The sequence below is a fragment of the Micromys minutus genome (genome assembly GCF_963924665.1).
Source record: "Micromys minutus genome assembly, chromosome: 26".
Lineage (NCBI taxonomy): Eukaryota > Metazoa > Chordata > Mammalia > Rodentia > Muridae > Micromys > Micromys minutus.
Window position 1 is genome coordinate 11,090,125 of NC_137961.1, and position 24,321 is coordinate 11,114,445.

General features: G+C 39.6%; 1 protein-coding gene across 1 annotated transcript; it reads right to left on the reverse strand.

Annotated features, from left to right (window-relative positions):
- Window positions 1–1,265: 1,265 nt before the first annotated feature.
- BPNT2 (3'(2'), 5'-bisphosphate nucleotidase 2) lies at window positions 1,266–23,799 on the reverse strand. The gene is made up of 5 exons (XM_080938609.1): window positions 23,227–23,799; window positions 14,645–14,807; window positions 13,277–13,372; window positions 8,403–8,564; window positions 1,266–6,634 (listed from the first exon to the last, which is right to left on the reverse strand). Exons 1-5 carry the CDS (start codon window positions 23,605–23,607, stop codon window positions 6,366–6,368), a joined length of 1,071 nt encoding a protein of 356 aa, XP_080794735.1. The 5' UTR covers window positions 23,608–23,799; the 3' UTR covers window positions 1,266–6,365.
- Between the last annotated feature and the right edge of the window lie 522 nt (window positions 23,800–24,321).

Here is a 24,321-nt window from a genome sequence, read left to right on the forward strand (position 1 = left end):
AGCAGAATGAACTACTCAGAAGGCACATCAGAACCCACTGGCAATAGGTAAGATTCTTCTGGGTGAGGAACAGATTTCAAATGGATGCCAAGTATTACCCAGCTGGCCTTGATCTTGTGCTCTTTTTGCCCCACATCTTTTAAGAAGGTGAAATTATCAGCCTGTGTCACTGGACCAGGCTGATTCTTCCATCATAATATCACTTGCTCTACTTGGAGATGTTTGTCTCTCAAGTGTTCATGTAACAGACTTGGGTTTCAATATGGTTATGTGCCATCTGACACTGGTAAGAGGCAGGACCTAGCAATCCTGAGCAAATCCTCAGGACACACTCCCACCAACCATATCTACCACTATAAAAGCTTCACCTCAGCCAAGCCATCAGTGTATGTCCTCAGACTTACAGAAAGCTAAACCAAATTAATCAAGTTCCAAACTCAAAACATTTCATTACAGGAATAAAAGGTTTTGTCTACAAGTTTGTTTGGTTTCTGTTTTTGTTGTTTGGTTGATTGTTTTTGATCTGTAGGGAGCCAGACTGATCCAAGACTTTGTCAGATGCCCTGATGAAAGCACAAAGGGGACTTCTGCAGTGTCCTTGTGTAGAAAGAGACTGAGCAAGGCCAGTCTAATCCTGGAGCCAGTGATTTCGAAGTCAGTTTGGTTATCTGGGGACCCAATTCCTGTCACTGGGCTGTGGTCATCAGTGCCAAGGCAGCTATGTCTGAGCTAGCCTGTGCTTTTTGCCAATACTATCTGACTTAGCTCTTTGTCGATCTTGCCCATTTTTCTCCTGACAATGATATATGATGCTGTACTTAATAAGATTGCTTATGAAAAACCTCGGGAACCCAGCTATTGTTTTTGTTCTTTCTCATTCCCAGTCCTCTTTCTCAACATCACAGCATTTGAGACCCTTATTCCTGCTGCTTCAAGATATGTATTTATTTCCCCCTAATGTTTCAAAATGGGTCAAACTTCAACTAGAAGCTTCATTTTCCCATTTTTGTTACCTATTGTTCTTGTGTATGTTGTAAGACCAGAGATTCCCAGTTCCCAAACAGATATTCAGAGACAAAAGTTGTCAGTTACTGGACAAAGGTAAAATGGAAGCAACTATTTAGTAACATTTCTGATTGGACATGTGGGTCAGGTTCTGGAAATGGATGCTAAAGATTGCCCAATATTGTAGATAGATACTCCTAATGGTACAGAATTTTAAAAAGATGTAAACTGATAATAGAGAAACACCAACACAGCATACCAACCTTTTCAGACATGACTGATTTATTTGACGAATTCAAATTTCACTTGTCAAAGTATACTGAGGGGGCAGGGCTTGGGGTAATTATTTCATTAGAAGCAATCACATTTAAAAAAAAAAATTTACAGTTAATTGACCATGGGATAGTATCTAGAGGAAAGGCAAAACTTTAAAAACAACAACAAACAACATCTGTGTGTGTGTGTGTGTGTGTGTGTGTGTGTGATAATTACAAATGTCAGCAAAGGAAACAACTAGCTTACAGTACTGAGGCATGAGGCATGCTAATACTAGCAGTGACCCTTTAGTTCAACTCAACACACAGTCTGGACTGAGTCTGTGCAAGACACTAGGTACTAGGGATATGGTGAAAACACATACACACACACACACACACACACACACACACACACACACACCACATCCTCCATCTCCTCAGCAAGTGCACTAATAGCATTTACAAAGGTGGTATGGTGAGGCATAAAGCACTCTTCTAAGGCCAAGGATGGAGATGTTTCTTCAGGTGACACCACTCACCTCCACTTCAATCTGAAGTGGGTTAGCAGGTCAGAGCCTGCTAAGAAAATATGGCATCTCTGCCAAAGGAAAATGACTTATTTCTTCCATGGCTTTATATATATGAAAAGGAAAAAGTATTCAAAGGTAAATATTTAAATTTCTCTTATGTTGACCCATTTGAAGAAATGGATTAACAGAAAGAGGATGAAGAAAGTGTTTAAAGGGAAAAGGACACCGTTCTAGTAACACAGAAATGGGCTGCTCAAGGCAGCACTGCCATATGAACAGGCCCTATGAATAGGTAGTCGTCCATCACTCTAGACACCCTGTTACACTACAAAGGCCGGTGCTGGCCGCTCTAAGTACAGGACAAGAAGGAGCCCTCTCCAAATGACTCCACATAATAAAGGCTAAAGACCATATTTGGAGACATGAAACTGTTTTCAGGTTAAGAATCTTATGTTGACTTAGTGTGTTTCTTTCCTAGTTTTTTTTTTTTTTTCTTTTCTTTTCTTTCTTTCTTTTTTTTAAATGGAGGAACAAGTCTTTCCAGAAAGACACTTTTTAACACCTTCAAATAATGTTAATTAAATATATTGACAAAACATTAAAACCCATGCTTTTGCACTTTGTAAGATATATAATACTTTAGGGAAGGAACACAAACACAATATATAATCAGTTCTCTCAGTATTATTCATCATCCGTAACTTCAGAGTCTGTCCTGTATAATCTCAAAGGCAAACATCTCCTTTCTTCCATTAAATTAATTTACTGCCCAACTCAAAAAATAATAAAAAACAAAAAATCCTGTCAATGCTAAGTCAGGATACATATATGTGCTAGGCTTTGATGATGCGAAAAAGAACAATTTACATGTGCATCAGCACCTCACAGAGCCTCATCTTGCTGAACTTCACTGTGAAGCCACAATAGTGGCTGGTTAAGACTGGAATCCTTCCCTCATTAGGAACTCTGTTCACGGACAGTCCGAAATCGTACCACTAACAGCTATTTTTTAACCAAAGTTACTCCCGAGAACTAGTGGACTATAAAGTTGTCTGAAATAATTTATTTAAAAGTAAAATTAGTAAAATGAAATCTAACCTGGTCTTACATTTATTTAGAAACCAAATGATGAAACATCATTTCAGACATATATATATATCATGATCCAGTTCTTAGAAAAATGTACTTCAACTATAAATGCTACATTATGCAAAAATAATTCATCAGTTTTCTTTAATTTTAATGACTTTCCCCAACTCTGATATAAAACACATTAAAAGAACTTAAAATTTAATGGGAAAAAACTACTTTCCCCACTTATTAAAAAAGAAAAGTTTTGTTTTATTAACATACAATGCCCTATTTAAGGCACAACATTTTTTCTTAAGGAAAACTCCCAAAGATTAGGTTTTTTTTCTACATGCAGTTTTAAGACAGAGCTATTTTGCAGGTATATCATTAAAAACATCTTAATCAGACCTAAAATGAAAACTACTGTTTCTACGCAGGAAAGGTATAAACAGCCAGCACAGGTAGATGCAGCTAGAATAGTCCTAATAGTTCCTGCTTTAACCTGCCAGGCTGTCCCAGGAAGGCCATCAACCATGACCAAGAAAGTTAAAATGGCTGGCACTCCGCTGTGCTTCTGCCTCAGTTACCAGAGCACTGCCTTCATGGCTAGAGTATTGTCCTAGTTTTGAACTTAGCATCTAAGAAAGAGCAGGGTAGGAACAGAAGCCAGGGCAAATGCTAGCCTCTCACCCTCACTGATTTCTGCCTTGGGCTTCTGCAACTTGCATCTCTTCCTAACCTTGGTCCTGCCTATTTCGTCTGACATAATCTGAAGAACCGTCCTAAGGAGCCCCAGGTATCAAAGACGCCCTATAACTGTCATAGGAACAGAACTCTAGATGCTCTTGTCAGTTCATTATTTATCATTAAAACCTCATTAAGAATTTTAGCCAAAAGAAAAAAACACAGAACTGGGGAAAGAAAACCCACCAAGATGAAGATGACTTTCGCACAGCCTTGTAAACTCAACTCAGGTGGAGACTAAGCTGTAAGAATGGAAGCCAACAGAAAAACGAGGCTTCACTAGCACATCCAGGCTTATATTCTTGAGATGGCTAGGAAGAGGTGCTTTGTAAAAATGTTAGTACTGAGTCATATCACAGCATGAAATGTGTATGGTTTCCAAGGTAACTTTCTTTATATCTTATGAAGCCTCAAAAATAATGGCTGACTAGGTCTCTTCCAGGGTTGATAACTTTCAATGTGAACTTTCCCAAAGTCTCACTTCTACCTGTTCAGTGGCCAATATAAAGAGAAATGAGTTTATAAAAGAATTCTGGGTTAAGCGTGGGACAAGGTGGCACACAGCTAAGAAAGCAAGCCAAACAGAACAAATGGTCAGAGCCAGACGCCTGATGTCTTCTGCTGAGGCTGTGGATGTCTCCACTTCTACTAAAGGGAAAACAGGTCAGCTTCTAAACATAAGCTTATTTTGTTATGTTTTAGAAATTAAACAATTTAATATTAATTCTCAGCGATATTACACACTCCACTCAGATCTGTTTTGGCACACTAATACCTCATATAAATAAATACTATTTTCCTTGTAATGCATATTGGCTCTTAAACAAAAATTTGAAAATGAACTGTCTATAAAATATGTAAAACCATTAGTAACTAGACGACATGAACAAATTATAAAAATACTTTCATCTCTCAGGCAGCATCTTTACTTTTGAACACAACATTCTTATTCTCAGTGATATTAATGAAACTAAAAACAAAAAGTGTTTACAAATATGAACTACTTTTACTTGAAGTAAATGATAAAGTTTCTGCACATTAAAACAGGCCCAATTAAACTGCATTTCCTGCTTTGACATATTACAGTGAACACAGACACACACCCCAATCACAGGATTCTCCCGAGTACCTGCTTCTGGCATCTCTCCAGAGAAAGCAGCATTTCCTTTCTCTTGTCATAGGATCTAGTGATTAGATTAGTTGTCTGAAACAGTTTTTTAAAAACTCACTAGTTCTGCTAAATGAATACCAAGTTTCGAAATACCAAGACTTTTAAGTTTTCGCCGCACAAAGGCCAATCTAGCGTACTTGTTGCCAGCTGGATGCACCGTGACTGTCTAAGATTCTGTCCTCTGTGAGGAGTGACAGGCTTTCGGCTCCATGACATGTAACCTAAAATATGCACATTATACCAGACTAGGATATCCATCCACTGCTTCATTTTAGCTCTAAAAATAGGAAAATAGAAATTTTCCTTAGGCTTACATTTTTAAGAAAAAAAAAAAATAAGAAATTCCTCATTAAGGTTTACAGGGGAATCAAAGCCACATGAAAAAAACACGATTGATTATTTATATCAATTTTCTAGATCATACTTATACCAACAAACAGAGCTCAGAAAAAAGGTTCTTAGTTATAGCAACATAACAAACGCTACCATATCTTTTTCTAACCACATTCTGCCAACTGAGTGGAATAACAAACAAAACATCATCAATCAACACCACAGAGCTGTGTCCAAAGTAATTCCTTTGACAATTTGGTTATTTTAAGTAAGTCTATTAATAGCAAAGAAAGAACCATTCCCATTCTTGATAATAAGAGAATGTCTAGAGATAAACCTGGCAAGGTTTCAAAAATTAACTAAAATTCTTAAAAAATAAATAAAACTACTCAATCTGTATGTCAAGTAACTTTCGACTATTACAGAATCATTTATATTCTTAGAGTGTCTTACAGCCTATTTTCTCTCTGATGAGAAAATATAGCAAATCCCGGTACTAATACTGAAACTTAAAACCCACTTTTCTGGTAAAGACTAAATCCTGGTCAGTGGAGAAAGGATGAACAATTGTCCCTTACGTGGGAAAATAAAAATTCACAGCAACACTCAGACAATTCCAATTATAATTCAGTCATTTGTCTGTATTTTTTACTAGCTGGTGAATCTGTTAGTAAAATTTCAAAGAAAATAATCTATTTAAGCCTTTTCTATTAAATCCATAGAAAGGTAGATGAACAGAGCACTTGTTGCATATTAATGAACATGAGACGTTTTGTGCTTTCCATCTGAGGAGTAAAAATCACCAATGACTTTATTTTTTAATAAGATCTAACCTCAAAGTTACCCTAAACTCTACATAAATTAAGCCTTCCTCAAACTCAATTAACAGTGCAGACTCATCATTTGTTGTGTGAAAATGGTGACTCATAATAGTGTAGACTCAGCTCTAGATTTTAATTCACAAATATATATATACATACTTATATATATATATGTGCCTGTGTATGACAACTGTATGAAAATAGTCTCAAAAATAAAGACAATACTTGAGAAATGAAGCAATCTAACTTCCCCGATTTTGCATCCCATTTCAGGGAAAGTAAGTCTCTGATGCTTCATAAGTACTTCCAAAGTACGTCAGGACGGCCTTAACCATGCACAGTCTCCACCAGTCCTTCAAAGCCAAAGCTTCCAACAGTTCAGGCCGAACAATTTACATCTCGAAGAGTTGCACCCTGTGGTTAGGAATGCTTACTAATGTCCAGACTTTTCTAAGTTCGGAAGTTTTCTGACCAGAGCTTGGTGGTTCATTCTGATGCTAGCAAGGAGTCCCCCTTCAATGCCATCAGACCCAGTGTAACTGATCTCTTCACCACTCAGAGTGGTCATATGTCCACCGAGGGCTTTTAAGATAGCATTGCCAGCACATATATCCCACTTTTTGATGTATGTCACATGAATATATAGATCTGCTTTTTCTTGAGTCATATCAGGCACATCCAAGAGTGCTAAAACTTTATAACCTAAAAGACAAAGAGAATTTAGATCATTACTCAAATGACTTAATAAAAAGTGTTTAATGTTTTTAAAAAGATAGTTAAAAGGAACAGAGTAAAGTCTTCGTGACTGTTCTACATTCCCTTTGCCAAAATCTAAAATCATTTCCCAACAAAATCATGTTTACAAATAAAACTGAATTATTATGCTAAATGTAGCAACAATGCAATCAAAATAAGCTTATTAATTAAACTATTCTCAATTTCAGCAAGCCTGTCTATGACAACTATTTTAAGAGTACTACACCACTTTCTTTAGTAATGAGATAGCACTTGCCTAGAAGGAGGAAGAGCAAGAGAAAGAAGGAGCAGGAGGAGGAGGAGCAAGAGGAGGAGTAGGAGGAGGAGGAGCAGGAGGAGGAGGAGCAAAAGAAGGAGGAACAGGAGGAGGAGCAGGAGGAGGAGGAGCAGGAGGAGGAGGAGCAAAAGAAGGAGGAACAGGAGGAGGAGAAGGAGGAGGAGGAAGAGGAGCAGGAGGAGGAGGAGCAGGAGGGGCAGAAGGAGGAGAAGGAGGAGCAGGAGGAGGAGGAGGAGCAGGAGGAGCAGAAGGAGGAGGAAGAGCAGAAGGAGCAGGAGGAGGAGAAGGAGGAGGAGCAGGAGGAAGAGCAGGAGGAGGAGGAGGAGCAGGAGGAGGAAGAGGAGGAGGAGGAAGAGGAGGAGGAGGAAGAGGAGCAGGAGGAGAAGAAGCAGGAGGAAGAGGAGGAGGAGCAAGAGGAGGAGCAGGAGGGGCAGAAGGAGGAGGAGAAGGAGGAGCAGGAGGAGGAGCAGGAGGAGCAGAAGGAGGAGGAAGAACAGAAGGAAGAGCAGAAGGAGCAGGAGGAGGAGCAGGAGGAGGAGGAGCAGGAGCAGGAGCAGAAGGAGCAGGAGGAGGAGAAGGAGGAGGAGGAGCAGGAGGAGCAGGAGGAGCAGGAGGAGCAGAAGGAGGAGGACGCCAACGCCGACCACCACAATACCACATCTAGAATCTAGTTCATCTCATGCCCCTGGCTATTCTGGACATTTACTTTTCCTACCTAACCTAAGAGGTACCCTATAAGGAAAAAAAAAAAAAACCTAGCAAAGCAAATATATACAATTGGCAAATTAAATACAACAGGCTGGAAAGTATCATTTTTCCTATCCAACTACTTCTACCTTAGCATTGCTGAAAATCAATTGCAATAACAACATTTTAGAAGGCGGTTAACCAGATGATAATACGCCAAAAACTACATGTTTCACAATATCTGATTATTTACTAATATCCATTTTTTAAACTGTGGGCTCTGATTTATAATGAAATTGTATAAGAGGAGATACATGATAAATCTGGTGAATACAAGACTTGTTCATCCAAAATGTACAAGTTGAAGAGTTCAGTGATCTAGGGATTAGCTATTCTAGCTTTTTGCCACAGGAAACATCTCAAGTCCTCCATCTTACTTTCTGACAGGTCAATGATAAACACACAGGTCAGTTATTTTGAAGTCAAGTCATAAAAGGCAACCCTGTTGTATGCAGTGGTGGCAATACGTTTTTGTGGTGGTTTAGAGAAAGTTATCATAGTTGTCATTAATGCAAGACTTGCTTTCTTATATGAGTAATGGTAAGACAATCACACTCGTGGGAGTTTGAACCTTTATTAAAAGTACGTTGCCTCCTTATCTTGTGCCTATGTATGCGACAAACAATTTAGTCTCCTGAGAAAGGATCATACTATGGAACCACAAGATGGGGAGAAGCAGGAGGAACATACCAGCACCACCCGCCGGGATGATTAAAGTCTGGTTTCCAAACGTCTGAAGAGCAACCTCTTTGACCATTCCTGCATGAGAGCGAGACACAATGATCTTCGGGGTCTTCTCACTGTAGGAAGAACGGGCTTTCACATTTGAACCACCATCTACCATTGCCCAAGCTGAAAAGCAAATAGAATACCCATTAACAACATTGAAGCTTTATAACTGCAAAGCATTAGATAAAATACAATCTTCTGAACCAATTGATAGAAAAAGAAAAAGTCACCTTCTACAAATTTAACCATTAAAATGTTTTATTTTTATAAGTACAGAAGTATTTGAAACAAAGCTTCTAAGGGCCTCATGTCCTTCACAATTAGAATAGTTACCAAATATTTGGCTAAGAATTCTGTTATACCAGATGAGCCTCTTGTAACCTCTCATGATCACCCTGTAACTAAATTCCTAGCTATACTTCTCCCATTTTCTTCCTCCACTTCAAACATTTCATCTCAGTATAGCCCTCAGCAAGTCTTGCACACTGAGGTCAATATCAAAGTCATATTCTGGGAACATAATCTGTTACAAGAACACAATTAGCCTTTGTGGGTGCCCTTACACATACATTCCTATGTATGTGAGTGGCATACAATCACAAAGACCCATGTAGAGACATATATAAAATTTTAAGGAAGGTAGTTGAATGTGGGAGCCTGGAAGCAAACCAGGAAACAACACTCCTGTTGTAGATTTTGCTTCAAGCTCCTGCCTTGGCGATCCTTGATAATGAACTATAATTTCCAAGATGAAATCAATCCTTTCCTTTCTAACATTAGTTCTGATCATGATGCTTATCTCAGCAACAGAGAGCAAAGTAGAACAGAGTATAAAAATAGAAAGCCAATTGGATATTACGTACAATCCTAAAGAGGCTGAAACAGGATGGTTGTTATGAGTCCTAGGACACTGTGGGGTATGGATACTGAAGTCCAAGCTACCTGGTATATGGTGTGAGACCCCGTCTCAAAAAGAATGAATGAAAGAAAGAAACTTAAGAGAAGGCAGACTGGGGAGTGGAAGAAACTTTGGGGGGGGGGGGCTTCCAGAAATAACTTGTCATTTATATTTTAGGTTTAAGGCTTCCCTACTATAGTGCAAACAATGTAAGGAAACAAATTTAGTCAGAAGTTAACCAGTAAAATTGCTGTTCTAACATTCATTCACTCTGAAATACCATGTTTATCAATGAACATAGTAGTTTACTCCTAGCTACATGGAAACCAAAAGAAAAATAAGGAAAATCTGGGTTTCTGAGTCACCGTAGATGGCTGCCTCCTTCTAAAATCTATCCACAGCCAAAGAAAGTAAACATAAAGGCCTTTCACCTATTCCCACAGAGAAGTAGGACACAGAGGAGAGGAACAAATCCAAACTGATGAGAAGGTACGGAACTAAACATAGCACATCAGGACAGGAGCTGCCAGATGCAATGTCAGTGTGGGTACCATAGCGGGAGCTTTGTTGCTACGAAGTCAGAGAATTCTGAGTGATGGGAAAACTCAGCTAACAGGAGCCCAGGTTCCTTTTAACCTGAAATAAGTTAATAAAACACTTAGAAGGAAAGGTTTAGAAGGAATATGCAACCTGGAGAAGAGAGAGGAAGAAGACATCTCTGTCATTTGGAAAGGCAGCTCATGTCTTTCCAGGAATAAGACCAAACAAGACCAAAGAAATAAAACTAAAGCAGGTGCCTAGTAAGAAGCCTCCCCACCACACAAGAAAGTTTGTGAAGGAGGAGAAGCCAGTGGCATCCTGTCACCACCTCCAGAAGACAAGGGTGTCCTATGGGAGAAGTGGCCTGGTCTCCAAAGCAAGAAACTGCATGGAGCTAAGAAGCTGTTCCCATTACAGGAACAAGTGCAACAATGTAGTGCCACAAGAATCCTACCTCACTTGATAGGATCTTGCTTTAAGGAAGCAGCGGTAAATCCACTTCAGGAACGAAATGCAGAGAAATGAAAATACTGAAAGCAAAAGATACTGTGTGTAACTTAAGGGACACTGGAGGGAAAAGCTCATGTGTAATTATCATAATTTTATGTCTCTAATTATTTATAAAAATGTTTCAAAAGATGAAGAAAACCTCCAAATTCTCTAATTAAAGTTTGCTAATAACTATTCTGTTTTACTAAGAAATGAACTTACAATGCTCTAGCTCTAGGGGTCAGTATTGTATAGAATATTAGCAATTACTAATTTAGTATTTTAAAAGGCACTTCTTGTTAAATACACAATACATTAAAATATAACACTTATGTGAACAACTTATTTTTAAAATGTTATTTTACATCACGTGTATGTCTGTATATGAACAGAGGTTCTAGGAGGCCAGAATAGGATGCAGATGCCTTGGAGGAGAAATTTTGGGTGGTTTTGTGTCTGTCACATAATATGGATGCTGGGACCTAAGTGGACCCTCTTCAAGAAGAGTAAGTGCTCCAATAAGCAGCCATCTCTCCAGTTCCAATGGGCATATTTAAATTAGATTTAGGTGACAAGGTAAATGAACAGCTACAGAACATGTTTATTTTATGATAAATAAATAAAAACCCAGGGAGTGGCCCCTCCCTATAACTCCTACTACCTGGCACATGAAGTCCAAGGCAGAAGAACATGGTGTCTTGCTCCTCGGTCTGCATTACATTTAGCTACACAGAATGTAAATCTGATTATTGTGGCTCAGCCAGTAAGATCAAAAAGTAGGTTTGGTTCAGTGATTCAACACTAATGCCTGCTTTTGCTTTTTATTTTATAAAGTACATTGATACACACACGCATACGCATACACACACACACACACACACACACACACACACACACACACACACACACCACAATTCTGGAAGGAACATAAAGTGGGAATTACAGTGACTAATTTTTTAAAAAGAAGAAAGTATAAGGCTATAAAACCTTCCTGTTCTTTAAGGGCTGCTGCTATTATTTGTTAGCCTGTTCAGACAGGCTCTTTCCTACAGTAATTCTGTGTGTACAGTAGGAGGAAGAAAGGGAAAAAAGGTCTATCCCAGCTATTGTGTATGTTAGGCAAAACTAAATTGAAGCCCTATTCATTAAATTTCTGCTTCATCTCATTGCCTAAAACACAGGTTCCCCAGAGGCTCTTACTGTGCAAACAAACAAAAGCACAGACAGACAGTCAAGAGCCACAGTAGGCTACTGGGTGAAGTGGAAACTGATGCTGAACAGGACATCTGACTCACATTCTTGGGCCCTGTTTTCTACACATATATAGTAAAGAACCAGGGACCTGAATTTAGGACCAGCCATAACTACACATCTCCAATGAAAAACAAACCAATTGTTTCAAAACAGGAACACAGTAGAGAATAAATGTCACTGATATAATTTGTTACATAAATTCGGACATATTTTTAATAGCTACAAATTTACTCTAGGAATATTTATGCATTCTTTTACTAAAATGCTATCAAAAGAACCTCTGTGTTTCTAATAATTTCAAGCTTAAGAATTAATTATAAACAAGCACCATGAATTCTGATCAGCTCTATTCCAATTGCCACAACAATAATTCCTATCAGGAGATCTACTGTACCCAAGTATAGCTAACTTCTGATAACACTGATACTTTGTCAATACTAACTTATAGCATGGGATTAAAAATTGAAAAGCAACAAAACCTTCCATCTAGGAATGGATTGCAACCCATACATAATTATGAAAGTTTTCATTTTTTTATATTGTTTTCTGACTAGTATGCACTTTTGTTTCAACATGATGGGTGTTACAATATAGCTTTACCTTCTAGGAATAACATGGTCATCCCATTCCCATTTTAGAGCAGAAGTACCTTTAGTCCTGAAGATAGGAAACAGAAGACAGTGATGGCTAGGTATAGTGTACTGAAGAGTTCCATCTAGGATTCCAGCCATTACTTTTTCTGCTCCCCCAGGAACACTTGTTCTTAGGTGGTACTACAATACGTAGGATAGGTTAACAAAAAGGACTTTATGACTCACCTGTAAATAACCTTTTACCTAGTTTCTCCAATAAATCACCCCAGATCTACTCTTCCCTAAACTAGATTTAGCTGCAATCCTTTCTTTGGTCTTGTCAACTGCTGTCATAACCTGGAATAAGCTGTTTGTACCTTTCTCCAAGAAAAGAAACACCAGCATAAGCTGGCTGCTCATGATAGAAAGGATACTTACTAACTTACAAAGATACTCTGGCAAGCAACTTGTTCCTAAGTAAGATTTCTGGTGACTATACTATTTACTGCCTGTTGTTGCTTTTCTCTTTTGTAAGGTTGGGACAGACCCTAACGAAATGAGAGGTTCCTTGTCACGGGCACACATGCCTTCTCACAACACAGCCATCACTGATCCAACCTGTTCTTGGTAGGAAACTGACAAACATGACTGTGTGAAGACTGGAGAAGCCAAGGCCCTAAGGATCTATAAAGAGACATGCTGTAGCTAAACAAGGGACAGCTAGCTACTCCATCACTTTTGATGTTTAAGTATCACTCTCCTTCATCACAATATTGGGCTCCGCATAATACATTTGTGTAGAACAACACCAGCTTTACCTCACAACACAGGTTAAGAATCCTAGGCCTCCTAGACTTCAACGACACCGTGAAAGAACCACAGCCACCTTGCTGCAGAATGTCTCCCCTAGTAGTATTTCAACAGATTGTTTTAGGAAGCTGTGTTCCGTCACATATTATCAGTATCAGCCATAAAATCCTTACTGTAGTCAGGGATGTGGTGAGTGAAGGGTTGAGGACAGACTTCAATTTTTAGAATTCTAGAATAGGTGAACCTCTCAAAGGTGCTCACATCCTTCATACCTGTATATTCAGAAAATGGCTTATGAATAACTCCTAGCACAGGTTTGCCATTCACAGCCACACACACCATGGTAGTGACGTACTTTCGAAGATCCTCTAGAAGAAAACACAAAGGCATGCTTAAAGTACTGTGTTTAATTTCAGCACACAAACGGATACTTACCTCATTAGAATTTAGATGTGTGAAACATCTGTTAAAAGCAAAACTGTCCTAAGCAAAAGGACAAGAAGTCCTAAGTAGTTGTGAGGCCGAGTTACTTGGGTTATTCACCCAGTCCATCATTTCAGTAAAGCCGTTTCTTGGGGCCAATTAAAGTCAAATGAATTTAGGTTCCTAATCTGTATAGTTCAGATAACAATTATCCATCTTTAGATATAAATTAACTTTTAATTTTATAATCAAATTTAAAAACCAAGTTAGAAGGATACACTAGTTATTATGTAGTCAGACTAGTTTATTTCAGAGAAATTCTTTTTGCAAAGAAGCTCAATATGTTGTTTCTACTATTTACTCATATAATATAAATTAGTTTTACAACTTTAGTTATTAAGTATATAACTTGTATCTTTTCTTTCTTCTTAATGGTAATAATCTATTGAATACACATTATGGTTCAATAAATAAGTTTTACAACTTTAGTTATTAAGTATATAATTTGTATCTTTTCTTGTTTCTTAATAGTAATAATTTATTGAGTACACATTATGGTTCAAGGTCAATATACAGGAAGTCAAGATGAAAAAGAGCAAATTACCATGTTCTGGGGTCCTGCCATATACTGGGATAAACTATTTAACTTTAATATACACCAGGAAAGGGTGAAGCAGAAATTAGACACCTCTGTGAAAGAAACAGCCTGGGGTAAGAACAGAGATGAAACTTGAGCTAGGCAAGGATAGCATTAATGTGTGTTTGGAAGTCGGCGGTAAAAACCTTGTTTTGCTACTTTTCACTTTCTGGAGCCACACAATTTACAACTTCGAATTCTTATATCAAATGTATATATAATAAAACCTGAATTCCCAATATGTAAAATAAATGCTATATTCTTTTCTAATATTCTTTTCTTACTACTAGGTGTCTTAATAGCATGCTGGTGCTGCTATTAAGTTGAGCTCCTGAATAATTTAATGTAATTAGAGGAATATGCTGTGGTATGGAAAAGAAGAGTGAGAATCATCCATTCTGTCTGATGGTTCACATAATACCCTAATACTCTAGCTTGCTAGTCTGAAAATCTAACTGGACTCCTAAACTTTAACGGGAAAGTTCTTAGGTTTATAATGTATCTGCCACCATATCTACGCTACACCTGCCTTGGTCTGTGCTCTCTCATATCAAATGACAATCTAACATTTGTGACCCACCTGTGTACTCCTGTGTAGCATCAAGTGGGTCAATCCAGACAGTCACACTTTCTGCTGGTACCTCTTTTGGGGCAGCAATTTCCTTCAGAATGTCCTCAGGAATCTTACGGTTCCATACAATGACCTCCTTGTCAGATGCATCCACATGTTCCTCAGTATTTATCTAGAGCGGAAATAGATGTTAGACACAAAGGAGAAAAACATTATCATTTAATAAATATGAAAGACTGCATCTCAAAGAACTCATATAAATTCTTATTAATAAAAACCTTAAAATACATCAAGGAATTCAATAAGGCAGTACTTAAAAATCCAGTTGACATGTTATTTTCAAATACTTTCTATTTCTAATCTAATATTCAAGTTTAATTATTTGGTTAATAAAAACAGACACTCCAAATATAGACTCCAAATACATGTATGACAGAAGGGAGTGGCCCAGGACTAAATCAGAAGTAAAAGTCATGAAGTGTGAAGCTCTGGCACATGCATGTCTACCACCCAGTGCAAGAGATGAATTTGTTTCAGGGCATCTTAGGCTAATTTATAAGACTCATTTTAAAACTAAAACTAAAACAAAACAAACAAAATAAACCTCTAAAGTATGAAAATAGATATATTCTAGAATATTCATAAAGAACTACACATAGAGGTGAACAGAACATTAACAATGTAGTTATACAAAAGATATATCTTTAAAATAAGAGAATTTGAGTGGTAAGGGATAAAATAGCTGTGGAAATTGGTGTCCTAAAGTATACCTTTAAGAATAAGGAAAATAAATCCTGGAGATTATTAAGTAGATATGCTAGCATATTACAAAATCTAAATATAATTTAAATAAGCAATCAAAAAGACAGAATATGCCTCTTTTAACTATATATCTAAAATATATCAAAGGGTAAGAAAGTGAAGATTTCTATCTTTTTATTCATAAAAGCAAAAATTGAAACATAAAATAAGTCTGATTTAGCACCAACACAACAAATTGTGGAACAAGGAAAAGAATGCAGACAAATGTATTTTTAATTTAAGTATATAAATGTTTTGCCTCCATGTATAGCTGTGTTATCATATGTGGCTGGTACCCTAGAGGCCAGAAGATGGTGTAGCACCTCCTTGAATTGGACTTACAGATGGTTTATAAGTTGCCACGTGGATGCTGAGAACCCAACCTCAGACCTTTCCAAGAACAGTAAGTACTCTAACTGCTGAGCTATCTCTCCAGGCCTCACCAAACATATTTTTAAGAGCTAATACTTCCCAAAAGTCATCATATATTTGGATATATGTAGTACTGTGTATAGTAAGAGTTCTGTGACACAGCAAATTGTTTTAAATCGACATTTTCCACATTGACACCCCTGATTGCTTTGAGTGAATAGATTTGCTGTAAAGCTACCACAGCTCTAGCTAGAAACCTATAAAACCTTCTTAGGTGAACCAAAAATGTCTTCGTATGTTACCAAATAATGGACCTCCATCTTGCCCTACATAGAATGACTGCTTTAAATGGCAAGCTTATTACTACAAATATGGTCAAAGCATGTCGCTAGGGAGCCTGTAGGCTCTGGAGGACTTATTGTCATCTTTCCAAATTATGTTATTAAACTGTCTTCTAAATATTGATGCTTCTGTAAGTATTTGTACTTACACACGTGTGCCTAGGGAAGCCAGAAGAGGTAATACAGTTCCCTGGAACTGGAGTTGAGCAGCCACTATGTGTGCTGAGTCCTGAGTCTGGGTTATCTGCAATAGGATCGACTGCTCTTAACCACTGAGACATCTTGCTAAACCCTAAATATTTACAAATATATTCATAAAGTTGTGATGCTCCAACCTTGGCCTGAGAAGCTTTTTAGTGCAGTGCAGCAAAAAGCGGTAAATATGGGGAACCATTATTCAAAGTGTAGAGGGAAAGTCATAATGAGTGCTCAAGTATAAATGGGACACCTGTACCATCCCTGTTGGCACCAAGCCTCTGGGAACATCTAGAAAGTGGAGGTAGAAAGAATGTAATAGCTGGAGGACTGACAGGACACTGTGAAACACTGTCTTCTGCATATGACATGGCTGGCTGGTGCATACATGAACAGCAGCAACACAGACCTGACTTAAGATCAATCCAGTTAAAAATACCAGCACAAAGGGAAGAAGGGTACCCAAAGGCCCCACTCTTAACAAAGGAGCTTCTGGCAATTGATGGTTCCTAGGCATAACAGGGTAAGGAGGGTTAGGTTTGGTATAGCAGTCTGTAGTATGCCTATGCCCCAGTAAATGACCTCAGGCTATATATATCATGTGCATATGGGCAGTGCTGCTTCAACTTACCAGCTGAAAATAATTATAAAAGGACACAAAGTTGGAGGAGCAATGTAATGGGAGGGTCCTGGAAGGAGTTGGACTTGGGTAGTGAAGGGTGATTGAGACACAGTATATACATGTATATATGTATATACACAGAGACTAAAAATTATAAAAATAGTGGGTGTATTAATACCTATTTTAAATAATTTGCCATTTGTAGAAACTAATGATCAAAAGTGTTTTATAATTTTATTTACTTTTAGAAATTAGGATATACACAGTGAAGCAAAAAACGTATCTGTACTTTAAAAATGAAGCTAGTGGGGCTGAAGAGAGGACTCAGTTTGTAAAGTGCTTGCTGTAGAAGCATTAAGTTCTGAGTATAGATCCCCAGCACCCATGTCGTGAAGGGACAGAGGTATCCTTGGAGCTTTGTGAAAGAAGGAAGACTTAAGAACCACAGTAGCCTAAGATTTTGTTGAATTCTGATCCACAAAACTAAAGAGAGATACAATGGTAGTTGCTTGAATCATATACATGGAAAACTGACATTCTGGTTGGCAAGTTAAGACATGAATGTTAGTCAAGGCAAGTCCCACACCAGAGCTGAGTACGTCAAACAGTGGAACAGAGTAAGTAGACAACATCTCTGTTGTCTTCACCTGCAACCTGTTTCTGTAAAACCATCCTAGTAAAACTGCCTCTCTCCACCCCCTACCCCTCTCTGCACTGGTCTCTTAAGTAGCCTCTCCTTTCTATCTGTTCTCATGGGAACTGAGTGTGTGGCCTGTCTGCAATCTAGCCAGATCAAAGAGACCTAGAAGGTCTTGAGATGTGATCCTTGTCAGACAACCATGTTTCTGGATGAAAATTCCACTATAAGATGCAGTAAGACTAGGCACAAACCTCATATCAAGGCTGGAAGAGGCAATGCAGAAGAAGGGTCTCAAGAGCAGGCAAGTCAAAGAGAGATACTCCTATACTCACTTTTAGGAGTCCAACAAGATAATCAAGCTACACAACCATAACATATGCAGAGGACTTAGCTCAGACCTACACAGGCACCCCAGTGGTTGGTACATCTGTGTGAGCCCCTATGTGAGCCTCTATGTGCTCTGGTTCAGTTGATTCTATGGCTTGTGTTCTTTTGGTGTTTTCAATCCCTTTAGCTCCTACAATCCTTTCACCCCTCTTCTGTGGGATTCCCTACACCCTTCCTAATGTTTAGCTGTGGGTCTCTACATCTGCTGTCATGAGTTTCTGGGTAAAGCCTCTCTTTGTCTATGTTCATGGTATTTAACCAGGAACTAGTATAACAAAATTACAAGAAGCCTTTGACTTCCTACAAACTGTTCTCACCAAGCCCTACTACCCCTTCTTACCTCAGTCTGACTACTCTCAAAGAAGTCATTTATGATAGGAATAGAAGGTGAAGTTTTCAGAGAAGCTATGCTTTTAGTGGGTGATATAAAAAAGTTTCTAGAAACCAGAAAATTGCAAATTGACCATACAGGTTATGCCTGTAAATGATACCTAGTATTGCAATTTCTACCCATTCTTGGAAACTGCTTATTTGACACAGTTGTTTACTAGCCTTAAGTATTATTAAGCACAGGTTTCTTTTGTCTAGCTGTTCTTCTATATAAGTCTGTCTAGTGCTTACAAAATCCAGTTCTCATTTCCATCCTGGGCATATGAAAGTTCACACTTTCCATCTCTCTTACAGTAATAAACATTAGATATCATAGCCAGTTAAAGACAAAAAAGGTGACACATCTAACATCTCAGCTGATAAAAAGTTCAGTTTTCCTCTTTTCCCTGCCTTATTGACATGGCAGAACCACAGGTAAACACCAACTGGGTCAGAGTCACAGTGTGAAGGACAGCTACCTTGAACAGCACTGCCTACTTAGTTTTTCCTAATGAATGTATTTTTTTTCATATCTAATACTCTAAACAGTTTAAGAGGCAGGATAAATTCTTTATATTATAATCCATACACTTCACACACACCACAATGTATGACAAGTTGCCCAGATTTTTGTGATATATATGAGGCAGCTCTAAAATAGAAGTGATCTATAACTTTTTAAATGGAAATGTTAATTTGTGCAACCAAGTTAGGGATCAGCAATAATATATTAACTGAATATAAAGGTTGTTAAGTTAGTTATTCAGGCTAGTCTTGTAACATAGGCTCCAGAAAGGACAAACAAAACTATTCTTCACCAGTACTATGAGAAAGCTCAAGACCCCCAAACACAATTGACACAGTTATGACAGATCGATTAATTTGGAGTTGAATGCTTCTGGCCTTTAGAAGAATCAACCACCTATTGAATTTATCCATAAACTATTATATAATTAATATGGTATTAGATATAACACCTCACACATAATTTTACATGTACACTCTAATAGATAATAGGGTACCCAGATTTTTTGACCAAACATTATTTCTGTATATAGCTTGAGTGTTCTGTAATATATTCAGCATTTGAAAGAGCAGATGCAGTAAGGTTAATGTGTCTCACTCAATCCTGAATAAACAAAGGGGAAAGAAAGAGCAAATGTTCCCCTTCTGCAAGACTGCTAGAGCTGAGACAGGACTCTTCTGTTCTCCATCTAAGACTTACACAATGGGGTTCACGGGTTTTAGCCTTTGAGTTTTAGCTGAACCACACTAGCAATGTTCCTGGGCCTCAAGTGTGCAGGCTGAAGACTGTAATTTCTCAGCCTCTTAAAGAGCCACATCCTTCTAAATATCCATCAGGTGTTTCTCTGAAGAATGATTACTTTCAAAATGTAAAAATAAATGGCTGCCATACCTGTTCCATCTACCTCTCAAATACAACCTTGTAGCAATTAGACACCCTCTACTGACTCATACCTAAAAAACAAATACAAACAAAATCTAGATTCTTCTTAGTCCCATAAATCACCTAAGCAGACTCCTCAGAGGCCCACCTTCTGATTTCCCATTATGCACTGCCTCTGTTTCCTCACTTCTCATTAACTTTGCTTCCACATCATGCTACTAAAGACACCGTGACCAAAGATAATCAAGTGTGTACAGGACGACCATTAAGGCTTCGTTCTAGGCTAGGAATATAGCTGAGTGTTTGAGCAATTGCCAAGCTAGTGTAAGGCGCTAAGTTCAATTCCTAGCACTGCAATAATAAACAAGAATTTAATTATATTAATTTATAAAGGGTAGGTTCTCAGTACCCAAGTCCAGCAGCTCACAAATGCTTTGAACTCCAGCTCCAAGGGAACCCAATACCTCTGGTTTCTGAGGGCGCTTCCGTTAAGAGATTTCTTTCAAGTCAGTTCTCTTCTAGGGCTGAGAACTGACTCCAGCATTTTCCACAGCATTTTCCACAGCTCTACTAGGAGCTGCAGGTCCAGTCTTGTCATTTTATGTATCCCTAAAGACTCTTTATCCTTATCTATCTCTATTACCTACAACTATAACCCAATTAAACTCGGGATTTCCTAATAACACTATGCTCCTTATTGCTCTGCGCATCTACTCTATGTGCTTCCATTTGTCCAAAGCACTGTAGTTAAGACTAGAGTTTGTTATATCCCCTATATTGTCTTTACCCAGAACCAGGCAGGCAGTTGTAAAATGGCTTTCAATTATAACTGCTTTCAAGCAGTGAAATTAACCAATGCCAAAGTGCTTGGGGGTAGAGCAGCTGCCTGTGAGACTGTAGACTCACGCTCTGAGAACAGCTGACGACAAATGGAAACCTAGCAATGGAAGGGTGAACTTGTGTTTGGCTGGGCAGCATGCACTTCTCAGGAGGGCTCTCCATCTCACAGATTTAGCCAGGTACTGATTTGCTATGGAGGGTTGTCTGGGGGCATTAAAGGATGTTTATTCTATCTACTTATTGACTGCATTCTATGCCTGGGTGTGGCAACCTAAAGTATCACTGGCCTCTCTTGGGGAACTACCCTCACCAATGGCTCTAGAGTGATTGCCACTATACTGAATTAAGGTGAGAATATCAAACAGGCAGTCTTCTACTTTAAACTCCAGACAGGGAAGTAGTGCAAAAAAAGAAAACATACCTCTTTCATTTGTGAAAGGCAGTAAAATTTAAACAGGAGGAGAGAAGATAGTTGTGCCTTGTAAATGGTTACGCTGAATTAGGAAATGAACTAACTGGAGAGCAGAAAGAAAGTTTCTCAAAATAAATAAATACATAAATTGGGATGGGGCTTGAAAAATAACCAGCAATGAGGTTAATGCTTAGACATTGGAAGAGAAGGGAAAAGGAAAGAAACAAACAAACCATAAACCTAGGGCTAGGTCTCTACTTCTTAAATGGCTCCATATACTTCTAGTCTAATAAATCGGAGTAAAAGGCGATAGCTCAGTATTACACATCCTAAATAGATAATGAATGCAGCATTCTGTTAGACCAACCAATATCTCACCTGAAAAATGAGCACAAAGATTCAGCCACAAGAAAAGTTATTTCCTATTAAGGCACTAAGTTAACGTCTGAAATCCAAAAACTGAGTATTGTTTTAATAAAATGTCACATAAATACCCTTGGTAGCTATTCTTTTTGTTTGCTAATATGTGAAAACTTAAGCACACAGATGTTTCAAAACTTATGATGTAGCTGACTTTACCTTAAATAAAAGAGCTGTGCTTGCTACATTTTACTACCACTACAATAATAATTGTATATTTTTCCTCCAAGAGGAGCTCCTAAAAGTTGTGGAGTGTCATGAGCCAGATTACCCATTTGGAAAATGGGCATAAATGAAATATACTTTTAAAAATTGCTATTTAGTTCAAATAAAGTTGTATGTGACCAGTATCTGAGCTGGTATCTAGATTAAATTTATTCATTACAGTACCATATATTAAATTTATTCATTACAGTACCATATAAATATCATATATCAACCCCCAAATTCCCATTTCTTCCATTAACTTTTAGAGCCGAGAAGACCAAGGTATTTCACAAGTATACCTCACATCTAGAAGCAAACAGTGGTGTTATTTGCCACAGCAATAAAAGGGTAAAGCACAAGAAAATGTGAAAATATTCAGTGTTTTGTCTGGGAAGGCATTTGGAAAAAAAAAATCAAACAAACAAACTAAAACCCTCCAGTAATGTCAGTTACATCTGGCTATTTAGCAGCTTAACAGTAGGAACCTAATCTTTCCAGACAGTGACAACCAAAACAGGACCAAGAGAAAACCAAACCATTAATGTAAGAAAAGAGCATTATTACCTAGATGTGAGATTCTTCAATAACAATATCAATTCTTTGAAGATCAGCAAGGCGGATGCCTTCCAAAGAAACCTGGGTTTAATTTTTCTTTTTATCCAATCAATAAAATCACTGGAAGCAACTTTTGTTTCTAGAAGCCAAAACCTATCTATTGTTAGATGATACATTTAAAAGATTCTGTTATACCATGTTGAGCCCTTCCCCCCAGAAATACAATAAACTGGAAAAGGCCCATTGGAAAGTTGGAGGTACCTATAAATCCTAGCACTCAGCACTCAAGAAGCTGACGGGCAGTGAATCTTGAATTCAAGTTGAAGCTTATTTGCAGGTCCGCCTGGCCTACTTAAAAGAACCCACAGGAAAAGCAAGGAGTAAGAGAACGGGCACGTGTGCAAACACAAAAAAGCAGCAGCGGTAGGGAAAGAATTCCGAGAGGGGAAATAACACTTAGATTAAGACAAGGAACGTCAACTCCTATCCAAGAAACGTACCACCGAGAAGGTAAATATGTTGCTAATCTTCAGTGCGAGGATACACCGAAGTTAAATTGTGAGAAAGCACATCTCCGACTGTTTCCTTTGAAAGGTATCCCAAACTACACAGCATTTATGAGCAGGGTCTTACTACAACTACAGCTTCAGCAATTCATGAGCACATCCCCTTCCCCCCGTTCCTCGGGCACACTAAAGATTTCTACAGGCCTTGCCTTTCTAAGTGGCCGGGATGCCTGCCAGATAACAGGGACTCAACAGCCACGACCACCTCAAGGCATAAAATCCTAGAACACAAAGGTCCCTTCACTTAGAAAGCAGCCTGTCCCGGCATCCAAGCCCTCGCAAGCTCTCCCCAGCGCGGTCAACACCCGCCCGCCCACAAACCGGGAGAGGAGGAGGAGGAGCGTGGCCCCGAGTGGAAAAGTCACAAGCTCCCGTGTGCATGACCTTGCACACATCACCCCGGTGTCTCGGAACCCGGCTCAGCAGGTCCGACCGCGCTCCGGGCCCAGCACCTACCTGCACGTTGGGGAAGGCCGTCTTGAGCAGGTAAAACATCTTGCGGTTGGACAGCACGTCGCCGCTGGTCATCTTATCATCGGCGCCCTCGCGCGTCTTCCCCTTGGACTTCTCGTGGAGGACATTGCTCTCGCGGACCCGTCGCACCTCGTCGCCGCCTCGCTCGGCCGCCAGCACGGCCACCGCCAGCATCTCGCGCAGGTCCACCGTGCCCCCGTCGGCCGCCACCTCGGCAGCCCCGCCCGCCGGCTCGCCGCCCAGGCCGAAGAGGCTGAAGCGGCCGGCCAGGAAGCCCGAGTAGAGGTGGTAGAGCACCCCGAGCCCCAGCAGGAAAAACACGGCCACCCCCAGCGGGGACAGGCGGATGCCCATGGGGGCCATGGCGCGCGACCGGCGCTAAGGCCGCCTCAGGCCCGCCGCTGAATCCGCTACAACGGCGCCCGCTTCCCGGCGCCCTCCCGCGCCATCACCACCCGGGGGAAAGCCGCGCCGCCGCCGCAGCCCCGCGCGCCCCGTACCCCACGCTCCTGCCGTGCAGCAGCCAGCAGCTGGCCGCTCGGCCTTTCGCGTAGGCCAACGGTCGACCGTGAGGTGAAAGGGGAGCAATAGAGTATATCCGGGTTAGGAGAGAGAGAGGGAGGGGAGAGGGGGCGGAGACCATCCAAACAGGCCCCTCCCCGGGGCGGTCCCATCATTCGGGGGCGGGGCCTGAGCGAGGGCGCTGGCGTGGTGTTCTAGGAGGTAGTGAAGACCAACCGCATGGCTTTTGGGGGCAAGTCTGTCTCTTGTGCCACTACATGTGTTTGAAATGGAGATACGGTGACAGGGCCTTTCTAAGCACTCTGATTATGCAAAAGAGAACAAGGTATGTTGAAACGAACCAACTTGAGCCTCCCACATGGCCCAGAGTACTGTGGCCTTTAAACCACCTTTCCTATAGCTTCAAACTAGGTGGGGCTGATGTTGAGGGAGGAATGTCACCTGGTTCTTACTCTCGCTGGCCTTGTGATGGATAGTCTAAGCCAGCATTTCTCAACCTGTGGGCTGAGACCTCTTCGGGGTTAGACAAATAGCACATTATATAATAGCAGCAAG

Excerpts from the sequence above, each read along its gene's own strand:
- BPNT2 (XM_080938609.1), bottom strand. The coding sequence starts at position 23,607 with ATGGCCCCCATGGGCATCCGCCTGTCCCCGCTGGGGGTGGCCGTGTTT. Across the intron at positions 14,808-23,226 it reads CGGCCTTCCCCAACGTGCAG|ATAAATACTGAGGAACATGT; the intron begins GTAGGTGCTGGG and ends TTTCCGCTCTAG. Across the intron at positions 6,635-8,402 it reads CATCCCGGCGGGTGGTGCTG|GTTATAAAGTTTTAGCACTC; the intron begins GTATGTTCCTCC and ends TTTGTCTTTTAG.